Source organism: Patagioenas fasciata, chromosome 1 (assembly GCF_037038585.1).
Source record: "Patagioenas fasciata isolate bPatFas1 chromosome 1, bPatFas1.hap1, whole genome shotgun sequence".
In the NCBI taxonomy this organism is placed as follows: Eukaryota; Metazoa; Chordata; class Aves; order Columbiformes; family Columbidae; genus Patagioenas; species Patagioenas fasciata.
In genome coordinates, this window is record NC_092520.1 from 150992373 (window position 1) to 151016437 (window position 24065).

The window sequence follows — 24065 nt, forward strand, 5'->3', positions numbered from 1 at the left end:
CTCATACCACTTCATATCTTCTGTCCATCCTTTTAATGTTGTACTTCATCTTCACGTAACTACATGGTGGCCACTAGTTATTGCCTATCTGATATTTGCCAAACTTAATTTATAAGCTTTTCTAATTAACTTGAAATCCATATAATTTGCATAGATGTCGTGCTCCATACTTGTATTTTCAATAAGATTCTCTGCTGACCAGCCAGGTTTCTGTGGGCAAAAGACTGTGATATGATCTAATCTAATTTTAAATCATAGGAGAATTCTGGTTTTATGATCTCATAATTCAGAGATATCTCCCACTGAAAGAGAAATATAAGGGGACTTGTATAGCAAAATATAGAGTAACTTACAGAACTTATGACAGTAGGGACATGTCAGACCCTCCATGGCAATCCTCCTAATGTTAGACTAAGCCAATCCTCTATTTCATGTTTGATTCCAGGACACTGAATTTGCTCTTCAATGGTTGGTAAAAAATGGGGGTTTGATGCCTGTTGCCTATCAGAAGGCCTCTTAGTGCTATGAACTAGAAACTGGTACTATGCTGCAGGCTTAGTCTTGAGCTACACCTGACATGGAGGTAGTGTACCTAACCAAGGGGGAATAGACATAACATTTTCTCTCTTGTGAATCCTTGTAAGCTGAATTTTTCTAGAGGCCAAACTGAACTCAGGTGTAATTGAAGCATCCTCATAGCCACTCTCTACCCAGTGCATGGAGAAGGCTAGGCCAGTAAACAAGTATCAAGCACCATGCAGAGAGCCCAGTTCCTTCTGCAGCAGCTCCTCTGCTGTATAAAGGAAGGAGAATGAAATGGTGATTTTAAACTACCTTCCAATGCTCTCTCCTAGGGGAGATTCACTGCTCTCATTTTCAGCACCATGTCAATTTGGATGTGCCAAACCACTTTACTGGAGGGTGAGAGTGAGACCTAGAGTAACTCTACGTGTTGTCAGTGCTTTCTCTATTTCAGTGTGCAGTGGTGACATTCACCTTATTCCATTCTCAGCACTCGACTCTCTGGCCTGCTATCGTCATTCTGCTTGGGCTTATGATGCCCTTCCCAGCCACTGAGACAACACAGCTCAATCTATTGCAATGATTCCATTTCTCAGCTGTTGAAATAAACACACACGATGCCATTATTTGGCTTGCATTTGAGATTTATATGGGGTGAGTTTTTTAGTGCATATTCAAATTTTTAAACTATATTTTCTCATTGTTTTCTGCACAGCCCAAGAAAATTAACACCGCTTTATATAGCTGAGGAAATAATGTGATTGAGAATTCAAGAAATCCAAAATTACATCTCTTTTGATAACCGTGCATTTTTGGAATATGGCAAAGAAATGTGAGCCGTTGCCTCTTTCTATATGTTGAATAGCACAAGTTAAGTTTTAAGTTTTAAGCAAATACTATCTGGCAGTCAGGAAGACAATTTTTTTTTTTCAAAATGTGCGTGCTTCTGGCAAAGTATAGTTGACAGTCATCTGTTTTGTACTTGGTTCATGTTTATACAGTGTCACTAGTGGAGCTAAGGGCTTAAATTTACCCTCCCGATGTATGTGAAGTTATGGTATAAAACAGCACACCAGTGGAGAATTCTGTCTTGCCTTCAATGGGAGGAGATAGGAGAAGTGACCTCATCAAGGCTTCCAAATTTAAAAGGTTTGTGTGTAGGTATAAAAGAGTAGAATAAGCTGGAGGAGACAATATACTTGGCAATTTGCTGTCACCAAACCTATGTGATGAAGGTCAATGACAACAGAGGGAATTGCTGCAAATAGATTTGGGCAAAATTTGGCTTCCAAATCTTAACTCTGCATTAAACTTTGTTGTTGTTGCATTTAATATTGTCATCTTCTGTCAAGTCCAGTTTTCCTTTTCTTTTGGGCTCTAAAAGCTGCAGAAAACATGCTTTCAAACAGATTTCTTACGTTTTCCTTCATTCTCAAACAAGACTTCTCGACCACTTGTGCCATCTCTCTAGCACATACAGCACCAGGCAAGGACAAGTTGCACCACCTTTCCCATGTCATTGCCTGGCTGTCTTTAATCTCAGCTGGCCAATTTATTTTGTTTTCATTACAAATGGGAAGGGAGTGGAGAAAAAAGGGGAGAACAGTCTGAACTAAATGTCCTCATTAAGCTTATTTCTTCATAGTTAGCTTAAAACGCTACACATGCTTGCAAGTCCTTTATTTACTTAGGTCATTGTTACTAATGGAAATAATTTTACTCCAGCATAACATCTCCCATAGGTAAAGATCATTCCTATGACTTAGACAATCAGGATCTAGAGCATGTTTCTTCGAGTGGTACAACCTGCAGAATGATGAAATTTATAGCAGAAAAGGCTAACTTGGTGTAGCAAAAAAGGGGTTTGTCTTAGTAAAAAAAGGTTGCTCACAGAAGCATGGACTTCTCGTTATAATAAAGATTTCTCTCATATTTAAGGAATGGCAATGAAAACACAGAAATATTTATTACTTGATCTTGGCCATGTAGCTCTTTTAAAAATAGCACTAACTACAAATGTACCCAGTAACTGTGTCAGCCTTTATCCTACCAATTACTGTGCATGCTGGCATGATTATTCAACATGTCTTCATGACAGAACAAAACAAAAAAAATCCCAATACTATAATGTGGGACCACATGAGGGTGTAGGCATTCCCTTCCAAATGAAGAAAATAAAGACCACACTGACATCAAAGTGCAGATGTGGGGATATTAAAACAATTCTAACTTGACTTACTAAGAGGATGTTCAGAAGTGCTCTGGATGGATCAGACTTTATTTCTAGCACCTTTTTTCATTCTTCAAGTAATTCTCAGAGCTTTCATTCAGAATGTTGTAGGGCATGGCTCTGAGAGAGAGCCCCTGCTGTCAAGACGTTTGTCCTAAAGCATCTGAAAATCTAAGAATGCCATCTGTACTCTCCTATGAACAGTGTACATTGTTGTTAGATATGCTTTTGTCTGGACCATAAAGGAGCAGAAGCACGTATACAGATTGTCACTAACTGGTATCAGCAGGAGTGTGTTGGGTTCCTGGTTGCTCACTTGTAGTTGTTGCTTGTTGCTGTCTCTGTGACAGGCAAGGGAAGATACTGCTGTTCCAGATTGAAACAGTGAGGATATGATCTACTCTGTTTTAGTCTTACATTCTCTCCCACATGACCTTTCTACTGCATCTGATGTCATCCCAAACTTACATCAAATATCATTTCATACTTTGATTCCAACTGGCTACATTTTACATTGTTTATTAATTTAGGATCTTGTAAGGAATGACTTGAAGTGCTTTGTTCATTTTCTCTAAAATGAATGTGCTGCTGAACTGTGTGGACTTTTTAACATGTCTGAATCTCTCTCATCCTCTCTCGAAGAGGTGATAAACACATGCTGGGTAGCATTTGTCTTGGAGGTGGGACACAAGATAGTGCATAAAAGCGTGTATTGCTCAGAACACAAGGTGGATGCTCTCTGACTCTAGCATCATTTGAATTGATTCTACTTGTCCTGGCCTTCCAAGAGCATTGGTAGGTGCCTGTGCTCATTGTTGTGATTTTCACAAAGCATTATAAAAGTATTAGCAAAGCACAGAGTGTTGGACCAGTCAGTTCTCTCAATGAGGGAATGTATTTTAAGTTTACCGTATAGTCTCCAATTTGGTTGTTTTGGTTTTTTTTTTTTTTTTATGTTCTGAATTTGTAATAATTCTGCATCTTGTGCAAGTTCTCTAGGAGGAAAAAAGTCAAAGCACACTGAATGGAGAGGAGGCAAATCTGAGGAAATTTATTTTAAAATTTCAATGGCTACATAAATCTCTTGGAGGCCTTCCCTCTTCTCTTTAATCCGGCTTCTCCAAAAAGAGCTACTTCCTTCTGAGTTACATCTACTTGATGTTACTGTGCTAGTTGAGAACATGGAAATATTTTCTGGTATGAACAACTAATAAACTTTTCTATGCTGAAGTTGCTCACTGACGGAACACATAACTTGTTCTGATCACAGGGAAGCATGGACCAGAGGCAGACTACAGCCCACCTAACTGGCTTGGTCTCTTAATATTTTATCAAAGTTTTCTTTCTTCCACGGAAAAGGAAGAGAGATCAGACATCTCTCATAATCTCCCTTTTTTCCAGAAGCAAATCCAATTCCTGTTCAACACATGTAACAATAACCTAGCCCATATGTGTTTTGCCCTTTGTTCCAACTGTTTTTTCTGAGTCGTCTGAATAGCTATGCCTCTTATTTTTTCAGTCTTATATTGTTTTCTCCTGGTTTGTCCTACCATATCAATCACAAATCAGAAAACATCTGCTATCCCTCTGCAAAGAATCTGCTAAAGCTCCTCAACATTTTTACATCAGAAGCATTTTTGACAGAAAGTAACTCATGGAATAAAAGAAAGAAGAAATTATTAAAAATCTGGTTTTGTCACTTTTTCCATAAGCCTTACTAAATTTTATTTTCCTTAGGAGTGGAAAGATCTATAGAAATTAAATTCATCAGATCACAAAGCTTCCTCTCTAAATTTTCTTCAAGTGTCTCATCTTTCAGTGAGATGCCATTCTTGCAGAGAGCTCTCATTTTTGAAAGTTGCAGTACACACCTGATATGAGAACTGGGAAATATCAAATGTCATGTATATTAGAGGTGTAACAGGTTGTTTTGTTTTCTTTGTATTAGTTGACACATTAAACTAGCAGCCTGGCTGACATTTCTGTCTTGTTGTGCATTGGCTGTTGGGTTTAGTGATTTATTATTTTTTTTTTCTGCAATACCTGCTGTTCCTTGTTGTTCAGCACATTTGTGCAATTGACTTTTTGTCATAGGTTGTTGCTGTATGATGTGTTTTAATATGTATTGGAAGTTACCAAAAGATAACATTTCTTTTAATCATGTTTGATGTCTCTGTCACAAATCAAACCAATATGTCCATGTATCCATACACACAAGCTTTACAAAGGCCTGCTTTAAATCTAGCAGTTTTGCTGTTTATTATAAACAGTGCCTAGTGAAAGAATTTAGGGTTGAGTCTCACCGTTGCCCTCACGATATAGGTGAAAATTTAAACTCAAGCTTTAGTCCATCTTTTGCTTTTCACATTCCAGTGTTGAGCTCACTATTTCACTTAAAAGCTTTACTTTGGAAGGGGCCAAATTCCCCTCAGGCTTTTATTTGTAGATTTCTGTACCTGTAAAGAATTTAATTTAGCTGTTCAGTTTGCAGCAGGAGAGCCTTATGAGCCCTTGACAGCATATTAAATGTAAAAAGAAATTCAAAATAAATAAATGTTTAGTTCCAGTACATTCCAATAATATATACACAGTCTGTACAAAAATCTTTTGAACTGTGCCAGTTATAAAGACAGTAAATATCAATAAAGAATGGTTATTTTGACTGATACATACGTCTTTGCAAAAGCTGCAACCATTAATTTTTATGTCCAAACATATTGGAACCTACCTAGTGAGGCATTTTCTTCCCCCATTTTCTATCTAATGCCTGCAAGCAGAATTTTAAGTCTAATCAGATTAAAAAAAAAAAAAATCAAAAGCAACAGTGTTACTAGTGTGGAAAAGAAAAAAAGCTGGAGTTTTAGATATTCTGAGATGGGACTGATTAACCACTGAATAGATGAGTCCCTAAATCCAAACTTTCTACTTAAAACTAAGAGGCAAAATTATTCACATATGTCTAGCCATGTCTTTTCAAGGATTTTGGCAACCTACCATGTGTTTTTATTAACAGTGTTTTTAGTAGTTTAAACAGAGAAAACAAATCCCACGTGTGCATCAAGACAGTAACATATCAGTGATCACATATTGTGTGGTTCGCATAAATTTATTCATTACCTGGCCATGTAACTTTCTATTTTTAGGTTATCAAAATACTCCTGAAAACCATGTACAACTGTGATTTTGAAAATACTGTGCTATGTCTCTCCAGAGCTTAGTCCCCACTATTTCCATTAAGCACTATCCAAAGTTAAGATGTGGAGTGAGTTTTCTTCAACAGGGCTATACTGCCTGTGTTTGTCACATATGATGCTGCACATCTACAGAGATAGCCATCTAAAGAGAGAGTTTTAGGGTCGATCCAGCATTTTGTTGTACTTTTTCTGTCATGAGAAGGTAAAACTTAGTGTAGCTCATGGTATGCTAGTTGTGATAGACTTGGAGCATTTAACCTGCAAAAAATTGTCTTTGTCATCAGTATATTTTTCTCAAAGTACTATAAGACTGTACTATTATCATCCATGGATGCACTTTTACATTTGCAGGATCCCTGGTAGCATTCATTACCTTGCTGGCTTTTACCTTTTCTAAACCTGTTCATGAGTGGTAAGTTAGGAAGAACATCAGGAGGAGCTCAGACAACTAAAAGACTCTCTATTGTTTACAAGACAGAAAGTATTATTTAGCAATGAGCATAAGGGGCTAATGTCCACTTACCTAGGGAACTATGAGAAAAAACAGTTAAAAATAATGCTATTCATGACCCTGAGATTTTGGCAGCTTCACAAAGTCATTTGTGACCCAACAGTCATTAGCCCTCCACTTAAATGCTGGTGCAGTCACAACTGAGACCTAAGTGCTCTGAGCCCATTTCTGTTACTGTCATGCTTTAGCAGTTACAGGTGTCCACAGTTCTTTGTTTCAAAAACTACATCTTTAGATCACGATAGTCTGTGTAGTCATTCCTCAGAGCTGTACATAAAAAGAATTTGGCATTCTGAAACACAGCTCTTTCATCATTATCTCAATTCAAAGGTTTCTTAACTGTTGGTTTGGGGGTCTCCCTTATAAGGAAAGGCGGAGGGAGCTGGGTCTCTTTAGTTTGGAGAACAGGAGACTGAAGGGTGTCCTTATTAATGTTTACATATATATAAAGGGTGAGTGTCACAAGGATGGAGCCAGGCTCTTCTCGGTGACAACCAATGATAGGACAAGGGGTAATGGGTTCAAACTGGAACACAAGAAGTTCCACTTAAACTTGAGAAGAAACTTCTTCTCAGTGAGGGTGACAGAGCACTGGAACAGGCTGCCCAGGGGGGTTGTGGAGTCTCCTTCTCTGGAGACATTCAAAACCCACCTGGATGCCTTCCTGTGTAACCTCATCTAGGTGTTCCTGCTCCAGCAGGGGGATTGGACTAGATGATCTTTCAAGGTCCCTTCCAATCCCTAACATTCTGTGATTCTGTTTTTATGCTCACTTGACCAGAGGAACAGCATTACAGCATTTTGACACATTCCTCTACAAGTTTTCTAACTGAATCCAGTGGCACAGGATTAGACCAAAATTTGCTTCTGTACTGGAGCTGGAAAGACTGTTCTCTGTCACAGCTGTGCTTGAGCAAGAAGAAATTTTAAAAGTGTAAGTGTAATGGATCATTTCACTGAGAACTGGTGTAAGCTTCTGGCCAGACTGTCTTTGGTTTTGCATAGCTGTGCAGTGTGAAGGCAAATAAAAGTTCTCCATATTTGTGATCCTTCACAGTAATTAAGCATAAACAAAACTTTGCAATGAACACAGGAGTGGTTTTCTCAGAGAGTCTATGAGTGTCTTGTCAGTAGAAAATCAAAGCTATTTCATGAGAAAAGGTGACAGCTGATCCTTGTTGGCCTGAGAACTGCCAGGGCTCCTGCATGCCCTTTACCTGCCTAACTTTCAGCCCATCTTTAGGAATCCTTGTCCAGCCATGAATACCTGACCTTGTTACCAACACCTCTATCAGCATAAGACTACATTACAGAGCACTGTGCTCCTTGCTCAAAATGGCCTCAAAGTTAATTTACTAAACTTCATTTCTGATTTTGATAAAAATAGTCGTCTCTTTTTTTTTTTTTTTCCTGTGATATGCAATTTTCAGTACAGAATTGCTGTTTTTCTCTCCATGCTCCTTCATTATACACAGGTAGCTGGATGGGAGGGACACAATTGGGGTGGTTTTTTTGGTGTGGTGGTTTTTTTGTTGTTGTGTTGTTGTTGCTGTTGTTTACATTGAAAGTGTGTAGATCTTGCCAGGATCTCAGCTGAATTGAACTAGGATCAAATGGCTGGAGAATAAAGATGAGCTTGTAGGAGCTACCTAATGTATTGGGACTGGAAAAATGTGCAAGATCTTCTGATCAGCAAACAGCCTTCTAAGAAAGTGAACACTTACATACTTTCAACAAAAAGCTATTAAAAAAGGTTAAAGCTCCCCTAGAGGTCAGAGGGACACTTGTACGAGTGGCAGTAGAGGTTTCTTCCAGCAGAGAGGCAAAGAGCCTAAGGCAGCCTGTACATTTATCCAACCATCCTCCTCAGGCACCCAAAAGCTGGGGCTGTGTGGCTATCATGCTGAGGGCCAGCTGCATCGTTTGTCTTAGCTGGGTAACTGATAAGCAAAGGATACTGAAGATCAATTTCTTCCTAAGAGAAAATTATCCAGAAGGAAGAGCTGAGGTTTGTTGTGGCTTTTGGTTTTGTTCTGCTGTTCCTTTCTCACCTCAAAGGATGAGGTATGGGTGGTATTGCAAGACTTGACAAATATAAAACAATTGTGTTGCCATACACAAGCCCATTTATATGAAGCTCCTTTTGTGTGGGTCTGTTTCAGTTTGAAAACTCAATGAAAACATTGTTTGAAAATAGAGGAATGAGAACATTGGGACCAGATGCCAAAACTTTATTTTTCTATTCATTCCAGCAAAGCAGATTTGAATTGTATGTTCATATATGTTTAAATAGCATTACTTACTCAAAAATAGTCACTGTTCACTGTTCAGCTTGAAAAGTGTCTTTCCTAGTTTTTCTTTCTTTTTAATTCAGCTAGTTTTCTCTCCTGTGACTTGTCTTTCCTTCCTGTTCCAAGACCTTCTCTATTATTCTTGAAATGACATCCGCAGCCCCAAGAATGCTGCACTACACCCACAGATTTTGCTTTATCTGGCAATATCCCACTAATATTTTGAGGCTCCAGAAGAACAGTAAAGGACGACCTCCCTGAATTGCTACTGTACAGCTGTCCTTAACTGAACTGTGCCATGTTATTTCCTTTTGCAATACTGGTGAAGAAAATCTTCAATGTTTCCCCTCACAAGTCCTTGCAGATGTACTTATCTAATATACCGTCCCATGACTGTAGACTCTTTTGTGATAAAAATGTATGTCATTTTCCAGACTTCCTTTAAAACTGGTATAAAACCTTTCATGTTTATGAATATTTAATGATTTTCAATTTTCTTAGCCAATACTTACATTTATAAAATTATAAACATCCACTTTGGGGAATATTATTGGTTATATTGCTTGTGCTTTGGAAATTGAGAGAACTCTAGTGGCAATCTTTTAGCGTATCATCAGAAATCTCTGTGATTTGTGGGTAGGCCTGGCTCATGGCTGGGGTTCTTGCACAAACTCCATCACTTAAGAGTGGTTCCCAGAAGTGATCTGACTCAGGCACTGTGCTGAGTCACAAATCCTCCCCTGTTTCCTCCTTGCTTGCAGAAGTAGTAGTTTTCTTCTGAACTATATTAGCAGAAAAATAATTACCTCCCACACCCTTGGCACCGGTTTAAGTACAAAAGTCTGTGTGTGTATCAGGAGGCGGAAGACGGATGGATGGAGTTGAAAGTCCTCTCCTTTCCCTTTTTTTCCTACTCGTTCCCAAAAGGTCATTTGTATGAGACTGCGCCTGTTCATGCTCCTGGTTCAGGCAACGCCATGGCCTTGGCAAAATACGGTGCTGCAAGAACAATGAAGGAGTAGGCTCAGGATACTCTTTCTCTGAAGATCTGGACTACTAACATGATTAGAATAGGAAACAGCACTGTCCAGCAAACCAAGTTTTGTCCAAAATTGAATAGACATGAAAATGTTAGAGTATGCTTGAAAAGGCCCCAATGTTGTTGGTTTTGGTGTTTTCTTGGTTTTTTTTTTTTCATTTGTTTGTTTGATTTTGTTGGTTTTGTTTTGGTTGGTTTTGTGTGTGTGGTTGTTTGGGGGGGTGGGGGGGCTTGGTTCTTTTGGTTTTTTTTTTGTTTTTTTCCTGAGACCAACCTACACATAGTTTCCTTAGATATGTTTCTACAGTGCAACAATGCCAAGTGCATTTTTGGAGCTGGGTCCAGTGCACTTTTTTTTTTTTCTTTTGATGCTATATTGCTGAGCATTGGTTGAAATCCAAAAAGGCTTGTAAGTACACAGTGAGGTATGCAGCAAATCCCATTGCTTTAGGTGCAGAGACTCACATGCTTAGAGATAAGCACATTCTTCAATAACTGCCTGCCTTGTTGAAACAGCAACCAGCCCCTCTCATGATTGTCTTCCTGAGAGGAAAATACAGCATCATATAATAGCTGTAAAGCATCTGTGATGTCCCTAGCAGTGTATTGCTCATAGCTTTGAGAGAGATCAGTGTCATTTGGTATGAGCTCTTTTTCTTCTGTCTTCCATATTCTCTTTATTCCCCAGTTGTGCCCTAAACCTTCAGGTTGATGCAGTCCTCTAGAGGCTGAAAATGGCTTGACCTGATATAAAAAGCAATGTTGTTCCCATGTAATAAATATTTTAAATGTTTTATCAGTGTAAATAAATGCTAAATTCTGTGAACCCAAGGAATGGCATTCAGGTATTATGTTTACTGAAACATTTATGGAGTCAGTGTCAGCCAACAGAATGCAGCCAAGGGTTTTCTCTTTTAAAAGTAAACAGAAGTGCTTTTAAAATAAATACTGAGAGCTGTTTAAGATCTTCAATTATTAACAGAAGAAAAGCATGGGCTGAAAACCTGCAAACAATCCCTTTTGTGGCACTTTCCCTACCCTCTGTGCAGTTATCTCTTTGTCCAGCCTGGAGTGAGCTCCTCAAGGCAGATGCTGTGCCTTCACGGATGTCTGGAGAGTGTCTAGCACATGGAGAGAGCTTTCGCAAATGAATAAGTGCATTTGAATGCCAAATATTTGAAACCCATTTAGTTGCCAGGACGTAAGTTCAGGGCTCTGCGTTAATGGTTGGCCAATGATGACACTGCCAGCCTCTGTATAGCAGTGTAAAAAACTGTTCTTCGTACTGCTGTGGGAAAGCAGTTATTGGCATTGCCTACTTGAAATCGAGAGGCCAGCTTTTCGGTCTGATCAGGTCACCAGATAATTGTGATTTAATTATGGTCATAAGCTGCACAGCTCAGTGCTAGCAGTGCAAGCTTTAACTTCACAAGGGAGAAAATGCCAAAGACGTGCAGTGGTGTATTAGAGGGGGGATCAGGTGAGCGGGACTGTATTGCCCCTCTGTTGTGAGCACCCATGCTGGGTGATATCTCTCTGTTGCAAAGATTAGGAGCATGCATGAGCTGGAACAGATAAGTCTTTTTTAAATAACTTCAACTGTCTTTTCTTCCTCTGTGCAGAGAAAGACCACGTAAAAGTGTGTGGAAGTTCTCAACATTGATTAGAAAAAGCTTTGTGTCTTCATGTAAGGGGGTGATTCACCTTGACATATCCAGATTGGAAATGCATCTGATCATCCACAGTCACTCATCTCCACCTGCAATATTTCAGAACACAGATTTGATGTGTTTTGAAGTACATGTTTCTTTATTTAAAAACTGTCTCTGTTTTACTTACCCATGGCTCTCTCCCAGTCCTTTAATCCTTCTTTATCTGCTCTCCCTGTTTCTTCTCCCTCGTTATTCTACTACACTAACTTTTCTGGTTGTCCAGGCCTGGTTCCTCATGACATTCCTTGCAACACCTGTTCATGCTGCAAGTGACTGCCTGAACTGAGAATAAAGTGACTTCCTGGCGTCAGCTATATTACAGCAATGCCAGGAGCATGGCGGTGTGCATATATCCCTTGCATTTCTACAAGTAGCATTCATTACATCTGAGAGGACGTTTCTAAAGTTGCTACATAGTTAGTGGTTTTAAACTTTTAAAAACTCTCTAAGTACTTTAACAGTAATGTATGGGAGCTTGCTAATTAGTGAAATCATCTGGATTTACAAAAATACTGCCCTAGCGGGGTACTGCACAGTGCACACATCAGTTCATGCTGACAAGTGTTCAGTGGCTCATCTCTTCCTCAAAGGTGGTTTATTATTCTCAAGAAGCTTTTTTCTAATTATGCTAGCTGAAGTTCCTGTAAGTCTTCTGGTGATATATGTTCTTCTTGACTGTCTAAACCATAACTATTAAATGTAACGAGTAGTTATATGTAGCTCCTCCTACATTTATACAGTCCTAAAATGACATTCAGCCCCTTGAAGGCAACCACAAGGCTGATGTGGCCCCTGGTGAAAATAAGCTTGACACCCCTGTGCTAAGCACTTTGTCATCTCATGTTTATGGTGCAAGCCTTTGATTTCAGAAGCACAGCTTTGTTAATGCAAAGACCATTGGTTTGTTGCAGATACTAGCTTCTCTGGACATCTCTCGTACATTGACACACTTTCATGGCGAGGCTGATAATGAAGCTACATTTAAAATGAGAGAGCTTTTTGTCCTTTATTGTGTCTGTCCTCAGTACCCTCTCAAGAGCACTGAATCTATCCTATGATGAATATTAAATCAATTAATAACAAAAATTAAGGGTAAATTATGTAAGACCTGGTATTAGATCTCTTGACCTTGTAATCCTGGTTACATTTTGGATTAACAAGGCTCCTAAAAACACTAAAAATGGAGGCCTTTATTTGATTTTGTGTAGATTTATTTGAAGCTACAAATATTTCAATCTGCAAAGCTTGTGGGCCTTTTTAAGGTTCATAGCCATCTGTAGTCTTTTAACTGTCTTGTATCATTGTACATTGTTTCGGAGAAGGTGGGACATTGTTTTAATTTTCTGGTGAATGTTTCATTCTTGATTGCTGTAAAGCATTGGAATGATGTTGATGTGGATTCTAATTCATTTTCTGTATAAATTTAGAATTATTAGACCAAGTGAGGCGAGCATCTAGGGGGAAATGTTGAATGTCTCATGTATCACAGCAATATTTTTTCCCCAGAGACATTACTTATCCAGAGTAAGTACCTAGAAGTAACTGAGTAAGAATGCCCCACTCTTGTATAGGATGAGTTTTGATCCTGTCAGTATTGTTCTTCACATAAGGTTGTCTTTGTGAAAACCAGAATGTTGCTTGCTGAATATTACTCCCTTTGGATAGTAGAATGAACCATTAACAGATAACTGAACTGACTCTAGACACCTGAAAAAAAAAAGGCTCTGACTGAAGGGATGCTAGTAGCCAGCTTTAGATTACTAGGAGGCAGTGAATGACCTTGCTGAACTGGCAGCAAGAGTACTTCTGCTGTGTTCCATCATGGCTGGGAAGGAAATGCAGAGTCTCAGCCTTAGCTGTGAATTGACAAGCGGAGTGCCTATGAGTGAAAGTGCTTGTCAAGAGATGTGTCATCCTTATTAGAAAGTATTTAAATTAGTAAAAAAAAAAAAGTAATAAAAATTAAAATCTAAGATGATAGATTTTTAGAAGTTAATGTTTATCACTATCTCTCTTGGCAGATGTATAAGAGACCTTTAGAACTTGTGGATCACATTTTTCAGAAATCACAGTTACTATCAACTTCTTTGAGGAGATGACAGCATTTGCAGGAGACATTAATGGCTTCTGGCTCTCAGTCATTGCAAAATCATGAGCTTGTAATTGTTCTGATCTGGCTGTTTGTAGTCTGTAGAGTTCTAGAGGTCTCTCAATACTTCCAACATTAATAACTTGCCTGTGACAGTGGTTCCCATCACTGCCGCTAGTGATAATAACTTTAAGACCTTTGTAAATGCAAATCCTTACTAAGGGCTTATGAGACTGGCTTTGTTATGCTGATTTTACAAATGAGGAGGAGACAGAGAGAGGCCCATGAATCTGCAGCTTCAGTTAACTGTATCTGAGGGCACAGCTGCTTAGTGCTTCAGCGAACTCAGCTACATGTCACCTTCTCCAAGCCATTCTGGGACTGTTTGGCTCACTCGTGCTTAGGACTTACACCAGTCTCATGCCTCAACAACAGACATTTAATAATATTGTGTTTGTGCTACTTTCTGAGGACCTCAGCAACCTCTGTTATAGAGCGATCTCTACACCTTGGGGCAATACCAGCACTATTGGTTCTGACTCTGTCCCTCCATTCAGACTGAAGTAAGGTGAGGTGGATTTGGAGTGCAGAGAGGAGTGCAGGTCCTAAGAGGGTGAGGAGCTCTTAATATGGGTTTGGTTGTCCATCAGCAGCTCAGGCTCCATCTGATCCTGGTTTGACCTCTGGAAAGATCCGGAACTGGAGTGGAAATGAGACTTTAGTTTGCCATCTCTCCCCATGCTCTGGGGTGCACCTCTGTGGTACCCCAGAATTTGGTCTCTTGAATGTCTCATTGTTCTTGTTCTGCTTCAGTTCTTGTTGTTCTTTGTTTTTCTTGTGCTTTAATTCTCCTAAATATGGTCTCAGGATTAGCTTGTGTCTGATTTTCTAGAACAGGCAAAATAGCTAAAGTGTTCCCTCCCCAAGGTGATGGTATTTCAGTGACAGGTAAGGTGATACCTGTTTTACTTTAGTCTGTGATCCAAGCTGCAATGGTTAATTTGTGAAATGTTGGGGATCTTCTGGAGGGATGACATCTGTAAATGTACATTTTTACATCATCAAGATAATAAGTTCAGGTGAAGGGGAATGAAATAAAAATGACATATTATTGTGCAGTTTATGGCCTCTCTAAATTTTGTTCTCTTGTTGATAAGTGCTTCCTTCTGTTCTCTCTGCAGGTCTCCAGGTGGTTTTAAATTCAATTATCAAGGCCATGGTCCCTTTGTTGCACATTGCCCTGCTGGTGCTGTTTGTCATTATTATCTATGCCATCATTGGACTGGAGTTATTCATGGGGAAGATGCACAAGACCTGCTACCATGTGCAAGGAGGATTGATAGGTAAGGGGAACAGTATATCATGCATATAAACCTTCTCTGAAGGAGGTTCTTTCCTTATATAATGGAGCTTTTGTGCTGGCACATGAGATGTGTGGCTCTTGCTCCCTGCTGTGTATCTGTTTGGGGTTTCACAGTGATGGTTCCTCTGTGCTGCTTCTTGGATGTGAATCACTATTGATGGAGAAAGACTGTCTCTAATGGTGAGAGTTTAGCTTTCTCGTCTTGGGCACACAGTTGTTGTGTCTGTAAAGGCTACAAGCAAAACTGCCTATTCCTGATGAACACAGTAGTGGACTTTTTAATGTGGACCTTTGGCACTACGAGCCAGCCTGAGCTCTTAAATGAATCTCCCAGAGGCTCAGGCAACACTAAAGTAGTGGTGATTTCACCACTAGCAGACTGAGCTGCAAATGGGATGACAGCACAGAAATTAACAACTCCTATATTTTATTATTAATCTTGTACATAAATACTTCTTCATTTTAAACCACTATCGTTGTAAAATATCTACTTGAGGCCCAGTAGCTTTTTTTTTTTTTTTTAATCACAGGCTGTAGCTGTGGTTAGAAGTGCAGCTAATGAGAAAGCAAAATTATATTAATGGGAAGAAACTTTTTGCACCAAATCCATCAGTAAAGAACTTTCAAATTATTGACAGAAAGATTAAAATTTTAAAATAATTCACTTTCATTGTCACTCACTCATCTAACCATCTGCACTTTTTTCATTTGATTTGTTCAACCTGAACAGCAGTGATTCCCCATGTGGTGGTGGGTGCCAATGTCCAAGATGCACTTCAGCTTGTAACTAAGAAAATATTGTACAGCAGGAAACTGTTTAAGAAGTTCTATATTTTCTGCTTGTATAACATGGGCAGATTTCATTTTCTGGAAACAATGCTAGAGCGATAATGAATTATCAGTCTAGTTTGCGTCTTTAAAGTGTATATGTCTTTCTCCATACTCTCTGTAACTATAATATGTTACAGCATTCAGTTCTAATATTGTTATTTCTGGGTTGCTTTAATGACCAGAATGTAATCAGAACTTTTGGAAAATTGCATTTTTTGCCATATAAGATAAGAAACAAACCTAATTACCTGCTCCCCCACAGATGCACACTTGCATCTGTTATAAATGTAGCAATAGGTGCTGAAGCCATATATTTAAAAAAGTCCTATTGCAGGAATTTTTGTGCTTATAAAAGTGTTTTCCGTGGCATTTTACATATACCAAAGCATCTGGGCAGGTTTGTTGTAGGGGTTCTCAGATCATTGGAAACACCTGTACAGAATAAGGGATGGATAATCAAGCAGCAGAGGCTTGTATAGATTCTGAGTGCCACTGGGCTGTTGAAAAAATGCCACACAGCTTCTAAACTCCAAAAGAGCAGAGATTCAGAGACACTCTGCTGCAATTTGTCAGTGGCCCTGGACTATACTGACCTCTCTCCACTGAAGCCTGTCTGCTGCAGGGGTTCAGTCTCCTTCAACAGAGTTGCCACTCAGTGCATGAAAACACTGGTCATAACATGCAGCCAAAGGAAATGTAGTAGACTTGATGTAATGTTCCCTCTCATGTTGAAAGACATTTCAGTTTTGACTGCAAAATTTGACAGCTTGGCTATTATTTTTACAAAAAGAAAGTGAAGCACAACAAAACATCCCTCTGCTCATTAAAATTAACACACTTTCTTATGTATTCCTAGAGAGAGCTGTCAAATTCACTGCAAAATGTATTTGTTAAATCAGATATCCTTCACTCACTTATCTGCATGTCAAACAGCAATTAGATCTCTTCATCTCCGTTTTCTCCCCCCTCTCCTTTAAGATACGCCAGCAGAAGACGACCCGTCTCCGTGTGCTCCCCAGTCTGCGCACGGGCGGCAGTGTCAGAACGGCACCGAGTGCAAGGCGGGCTGGGAGGGACCTAAGCACGGCATTACCAACTTTGACAATTTTGCTTTTGCCATGCTGACTGTGTTTCAGTGCATCACAATGGAGGGCTGGACAGACGTACTGTACTGGGTACGTATCTGAAAATGATAAGCTGAAAAGCCTGCTCATGTGCTCCAGCTATGTTAAAATTTTGGGGCTTTAGCCTTCTTGCTTTTTCTGTGTAAGTGAAGGCATGGTTGCTAGCATGGAGCTTTAATTAACTCAGAATATTAGTGGGTAAAATGGGGGGGTTTATCAGGCGCATTTAAATCAAATGTAAATGTTGACTTCCCATTGATATTTTAATGTTGAAATATGGCACATGGTTTACTGGTTTGAAGATTTGCAATGTACCTTTGTTGAGCAGAATGCCATGTGAAGACCCTCTCTGCAGGAGTGAAATATCTCATATGCCTCCAGATTACAGATAGCAGTGTGCCCTACCCATGGCATTAATGTTACAAAGGCACTACACTGATCAGTTTGTAGGTTTTGTAGGAAAGGCCTCACAAATCCCTTTTCATGCCAGCACTACTCCTAATTATTATTTTCATCATAATAATATTAGAATAAGTCTTCCTAACTCAAATGGTATCAGTCATGGTTACATGTTTAGCCAAAACATAATATTATCTTTAATCTAAATGCAGTCTCATCTTGTCCTTTACCCTAATTCTGTAAGTTTCAATAGCTTTAGTTTTTACCTTGCAATTCCGAACATGTTGGGAAATTCAGTGACAATATAGTTATGCTGTAGGTTTGAAAATCAGATTTAACCTTCACCTGTAAACCAGTGTCATGGTTTAACCAGAGCTAGCAATATAATCACAATAGCTACTCGCTCACTCCTCCACCCCTAGATAGGGGAGACAATTGAAAGGGAGAAACTTGTGGATTGAGATAAACACAGTTTAATAAAATAGCAAAATAACACTGACATACCATTACTACTACTACAACTACTATGTATTAAATAGAAACAGAATATAAAATAAAAAGATACTCAATGCAGTTCCTCATGAACTCTACCTGCACTGTGCAGCCAGTCCCAGGCAGCAGCACCCTGGTCCCAGAGGCCTCTGAAAAATGGCAGGATGACAAAAGGCTGAACTAAAGAATATCCTGAACAGAACTCCTCTGAACGGGTCATTGTCCTGACTCCAAGCTGCTCCCAGACTAGGAAGATCCCTACTCTCCTTAAATATGAAGCATGACACTAATAAGATGGAATACTTTTATTGATCACACTGGATGTCAGTCAATGTCTGCCCCATCTGTGCCCGGCTTCTGAGCTGCCTCACTCCTATGGGCAGAGCTCAGGGTCCTTGGCTCTCAGATCAGAGCAATTAAAAACATTAACTCTGTCCCAGGGTGTTATCTTCTTGTTCTCAAACTAAATCCAAGCAACAACCATGCTAACTATGGAATAATTAAAAAGGAGGTTTTTAACTGCATGAAGAATATTAACTCATTTTCAGTCAAACCAGCACAACCAGATATAAACATGGTTCTGGATTCAGCTCTTGCCGCCAACTTTCACAGCAATATGTTATGATCCAGGAATTGAATTCACACACAGCTCAACCTGTCTGTATAAGGCTATCCTGGACAATGACTAACTTTGAAGTCTGGCATTATGATACCTAATTCTCCAAGATGGTAGAATTTCCAGTGAAAATAAGGCTTGTGCTACTATGTGTGATGGAATTTAACTCAAGATGACCCAAAGCACACCAAAGGATAATCTGAACTGAAGCAGCTTGCACTCTGGATCAACATCAGCTTCTCTATTAATCGTGAGCCTAAAGCTGCATTCTACCCACTAACAAGTTAAATTTTACAAGATTTCCCTTTGAAGATTTAGCTTATCTGCAATAGCTGTTCTCTATGTGGAACAGCTAGCAGTTGTCTCTTTATCCTTGTAAATTTAGATTAGAATTGTGACTCTAGCTTCCTTCTAATGCCTGAGATAAAGGGCAGAGATCAAACCACAAGGGGAGTCTGGGTCTCGGAGCACAAAAATTGCCTTTACTTGAAAAGAGAGTATAGATTAATAAAATAATGAAGAACAACAGAAGTTAAGTCAGAAAAGGAACTGGGCAAAACTACTCCACTGCTCAGCTCTGGCTGTATATAATACACTTGTTCTTTTACCACATTTAGCTCACATTCCTCCAGTCTTTGTGTATTTGAGAGGATTTATAGTTAGTTTAGGAGAAAAATAAGAGAGTAAAACATATCAGAAGTAAACATGAAGGTAGCCTTAGCAGTGCATAGAATTTAGTATTGTGAAACCTATCCACAAGTTATCATTTTCTCCAAAAGCCCAAATTATGATAGATCCCACTGAGTCCCACACCTCTGTGTCCATGTGTAATTTGAATGACTAGATGTGCATCATTCATAACTAAGATATCAGTTATCTAATAACAGGACCCAATACCATATACTCACTGCTGAATTATTTTCTACCATGACTGCTGCAGATGGTCTGATTTGTTTTGTCATAGCCCTGTAGCAACCTGGATTTTAGCCATTGGATTTTGCTTGGTATTCAGCCAGCTTTTTTCACTGAATTCTGGAGCTTTTCTTTTTTCTCTAGAGACAGTGTGGTGAACTGAGACCTGATGCTCATTATTTTTAGGGTCATTCATATAGTTAGCCTTTTAGACTGTGGCTTTGATAGAATGCTTGCTTTGGAAACAAAAGAAATGTTCGTTATTGTCAGTTGTCATTTATTCCTAGACAAGAGTACAAAAGATAAGAGTTAGCAGTGCAGGTAAAATTTCAGGAATTGAGGAAGACAGATTTTAGTTTGCAAGCAACAAAAAAAAGCGCCTCACCTCTGTTTAAAGGCCATGAAATACAGAGTTTGAGTAGATTCCTGAACACCTGAGATGACAGACGTACTTGATTAAGCTCCTGCAGACAATCCTGAGAGTACTATTGTCCCATGTGACTTTTTGCCTCTTTGTGCTATATTGACAAAGTGAGATACAAGTCAGCACTGATCAGTGTTTGCCATATAGCAGGGGAAGGTGTTTGAGATGCAATGGGTATTTCCTTCTGCAGAGGGGTCTGTTCCACTCGGAGGGCAGATATTAACTGGGGAATTACTACAGGGCACACCTGTGAGAAGCATTATGGTTTTAATATTTATCTGTAGAAATAGTCTCTAAAAATTCACACTGTAATGTCATATGTGGATATTTCAAACCATATCTTCCAGCTTAAGGTAGCCAGATCAAAGGGAAGAGTAATTCAGGATAGTAAATAATAGAAAAGATGCAATATTTCAATTGCTGAGATTGAAGGAAGAATTTTAGTGAATGGGGTGGGACCTAAATATGTTTTAAATTTTGTGTGAGCCACTCTTTCTTTAGTGAGTTCTGACTCATATATAACTCTACCCCCCGGTCTTTGCCTTTTCAGCCAAGGAAGAGTAGACTTGGAGTAGAGAACTCGTTGGGGGTTGCATCTCCATTAGAGAGCAGGGATAGGAGGCTATACTCTTCTCAAGTAGATAACACTCTGAAAGATCTGGATCCATAGTGAGGTCATGGAAATTAAAATTTGCTATATTAGGAAATAAATATGCGTAGTTAATTAAAAATCCAGACTTTAAGATTCCCTCTCTCCAACTACATCCTGAGATAAGAGACCTGGTTGTCCATTTTATGCTGAAAGGAAAGTAAAGATTAAAGAATGTTATAAGAAAATGTTGTCTGTGAATTGGACAATGTTGAGGCTGAAAACTTTAGGTGGTGATTTTCAGAAGTCTTTACTTAATGATGTAAGCTAATGGGTTAATGTTAAAAGTCCTGAGAATTCAAAATTCAAGCAGACTGATAGGTTCTTAACTCCTCTGCAACTCAGGATAGATACCAAGGTTTGAATCTGTTGCTACTGAGGTCAGTAGCAAAATTCCAATTAATTTTGAAAGGTCAGGATCTCACCTTCCATTTTGCAAAATTTTTATCATGCTGTTGAGATTTTCCACAGGTAGTCACATGTGAAACCTGAGGACTTAGAGGTGACTAATCAGGACCTTAGTGTCTATTATGGCAACTTTCCAAGGGCATACATGTGGATGTAGGGAATTTTCTTTGCCCCCTCCTTAAATCTGAAAATAAGAGCCTCACCTAAAACTCAGCAGAACAGGTAAAGCTCTAAGCTGAATTACTTGGCTGGAAATATTTAGCCAATGGAGCAATTCCCTTGCTTTGAAATTTTCTGCAAGTGCTGTTCAATTATGTATTCCTATTTTCTGAAAAAATAGCTTTTGAAATGTACCTAGATCTCTGCATTCTTCTCAGTGGGAATGGAGGGACCTTAGGGCATTTCAGCATGTTGCCCTGAAAAATACGCTAGTAATTTCATGAAACCTATGTCTGTCTTATGCCACACTTTGCAAGGTTAAAACCTGCATGTTCAAAAGTTAGAAAGCTGTATGACCTTCTGCAAGCCCTGGACTCCTAATCCACTTAGTAACTCTTCAAATTTTACCTTCAGTTTCTTGCTTCCTTCTTCATGCTTCCTTTCATGCTGTCGCCAGCTTTTCACCTCTGTAGTGAAGCCTGTCTCCTCTCTCATGAAGTACTACTTCCCAGCCTGTGATCCATATCCTAACAAAAAGATAATTAGAGACAGGAAAGCAATGCACTTTTATTCCCTGGAAGGGCTGGACATCAATAAGATTGATACACTTTCCAGTCTCCTCTCTCACTCAGCAGATAAGACTTGCGATTAGATGAGGTTCTTTTGAAATGTGAAAGAAAAATGTTAGGAAAAACAGTTTGACACTACTATAGTGGCAGGTAAGATAATTACTTATAAGGAGCCAAATTATTAATGTAAAATAACTATACTGAACTCTTGGCTGAAGAATTGATCTTCTTTGAAAAGAGCATTAAGTGTTCATAGGAGCACATCTCACATACTGCCTCAGTTTTATAAGGTTTACTTTGTCCCGATATAACTGCCAGCTGTCTGTCTCCCATGCAGTCAGTTCATAGAATCATTTCAGTAGACAGGCACCTCTTATGATATGTGACATAATAATTTTCCTATGCATTGTAGAAAGATTGAGCTTATTATTCTCGAAACTCTCCTTCATGTATGACAAGCCAGTGTTAGCAGCTCGCTCCCTTGTGCAGGCACTAAGGCCTGTTTCTGAAGACTCCTCAGTCGCGCGAACTTCCAGCAGCAGATGCAAATCCAAATGTTACAAATTGTGTCATTTGATATTTTGTAACTGTGGTCTGTTATTTCGTATTGTCTTGTTGACTAAGGAGGAAAATTAATCCCTGTGCAGCTGGTAACATCTCATTTAAGTATTTGTAGGCATTTGTTGTCTTCCCTTAATCTTTTTCTAGTCTGAGGAGATTCAGTTCTCTCAACCTTCCCTAATGGGGCTTCTTTTTAATTATTTTTAATCAATTTGTTACTGTCTTTCAGGGGAAGCTTTGGTTCTGAGTTAAATACAATTTGGACAGTGCCCTGTCTCTAGAAAGGCTTTAATCTTTGTGTGAAATCTGCTTTCTGCAGCTGGACCCCTGTGACACTGCATGCAAAACTGCCCACTGCAGCCTCAGTTTTATGTGCCTGGTCTCTCCACTCCCCGGCATCTAAGAAATTGTACACATAAATTAAAACAGAGTGCAAAGCAAGTGCAAAATGCAACCATACATTGTGGTATTGGGCTATTCATACTGCTGGGTAGTGGAGAACCCGGTCCTGAGTTGTTCTGTGTACAGCTTGCCCATTAGAGCTTGAATTCTAGGACCAAGTAATTCTACTTGATCTTTTTGATGTAATAAGCAGCCTTGAGCCTGCCATTGTTTTTGGAGTATTGGCTTTGTCCCATGTCATTTGAACAATGTTTCAGAATACTCAGTTGAACCTCTGAAAATAACATGCAGTGCCTCCAGGGGCAGTTTACCTCACGGCTCTAACTGTAAACTAAAGAGTGTGGTATTATTATAGATGGACTAAAGCCAGGTCTGGATAAGGTCCAGGACAGTAACCTGTCCCTGGAAGAGATGCCTGAACTGGCACATAATAAGTTGAGTCCCTCAAATTTGACTGAACAATCCTTAGCAGGCAAGGCAAGAAAACATTTTAGTAGTCTAAAACAGTGCAGTAAAGCCACCGCAATATAGTGAGAGCCACAATGTAGTGAGATTGGATCAGTGGAAACATTCAGTAGCCTCACATCCTCAAGGACAGCATAGAGTAGCATATATAGATGCAGTGGGTCAAACAGGCTGTCCTGGAATATCCTTCCATCTCAATATGTGAGATCATACTTGCAGGAGTTACTAAATGAGTTTGAAACTGGAACTCACAGTCACCCTTAAAACAGAAAAAAAAACTGGACAACAGAAATAACTTACTCTGCTGACAGCATTGTCATATCTCATGAGCCTGTTGCAGCTAATGAGGAAGATGATGTGAGGAATACAAAGATATTGCCACAAAGTGAGAGATGTTAAATGCAGAGCTGCAACCCCCAATTTTCACCAGCTGTGTTTTTCCTTCCAACCCTTTATTCTTGCAGCACTTAGGCTTGAATTAGTAAGGCTTTCCACACAAGAGAATGATCTGATTCTAAGAATATATCTGTCTACATGTTTCCATGGTGTTCATTCCCCATCCACCCCCAGCCCTCCAAGAAAATGCTGGGCTTTTATTGTTGTGTGGTTGAGGTTTTTTAATCATCTTTTTGGCAGGGTTTTGCATGGATGTGAAAAATATACAAAGAATGAGCACGCAAGTATGAGCAACCCATCTCTGTGGTTGCAGAGGTTATTTCATCTCTATCTGCTGTAGCAGTGGTGGGTAAGGGGAGAGGGCACATATTACAGAGCACTGAAGGGCCACAGCATTAATGCACTGAAAAAGCAGTGTCCACACTTAATTTGCATAAATGCTGACATAAATCTGGTTTCCTTTTTCTCATGAACAACTTCATGTGCAACTGTCATGGTTGCCTGTACGGCTGCCTTGAAGGTAAGTAACAGCAGTGACTTGCTGATTGCCACCTGCCACAAAAACCTGCTGCTGAACATTTATTCAATGAAAAATAGGCACTTGTTGCGTGAAATTAAGCTTTCATGGGCCCTTCAGGTCTCAACTTTGGACCTCTCATCCCTCTTCTATATAGAAGTAAGATCTCCATCAAAAATAAGCTTTTTCA

At 39.3% G+C, this 24065-nt stretch overlaps 1 protein-coding gene across 34 annotated transcripts in view; it reads left to right on the plus strand.

The window, feature by feature from the left end:
* CACNA1C (calcium voltage-gated channel subunit alpha1 C) overlaps positions 1-24065 on the plus strand; it is a 488413-nt gene that overhangs the window by 298321 nt on the left and 166027 nt on the right. For all 34 annotated transcript variants that reach the window (XM_071817770.1, XM_071817650.1, XM_071817786.1 and 31 more), the window contains exons 6-7: positions 14770-14931; positions 16761-16957. In XM_071817770.1, coding sequence (XP_071673871.1) covers positions 14770-14931; positions 16761-16957 — 359 coding nt within the window. The remainder of the gene's footprint in view (positions 1-14769; positions 14932-16760; positions 16958-24065) is intronic.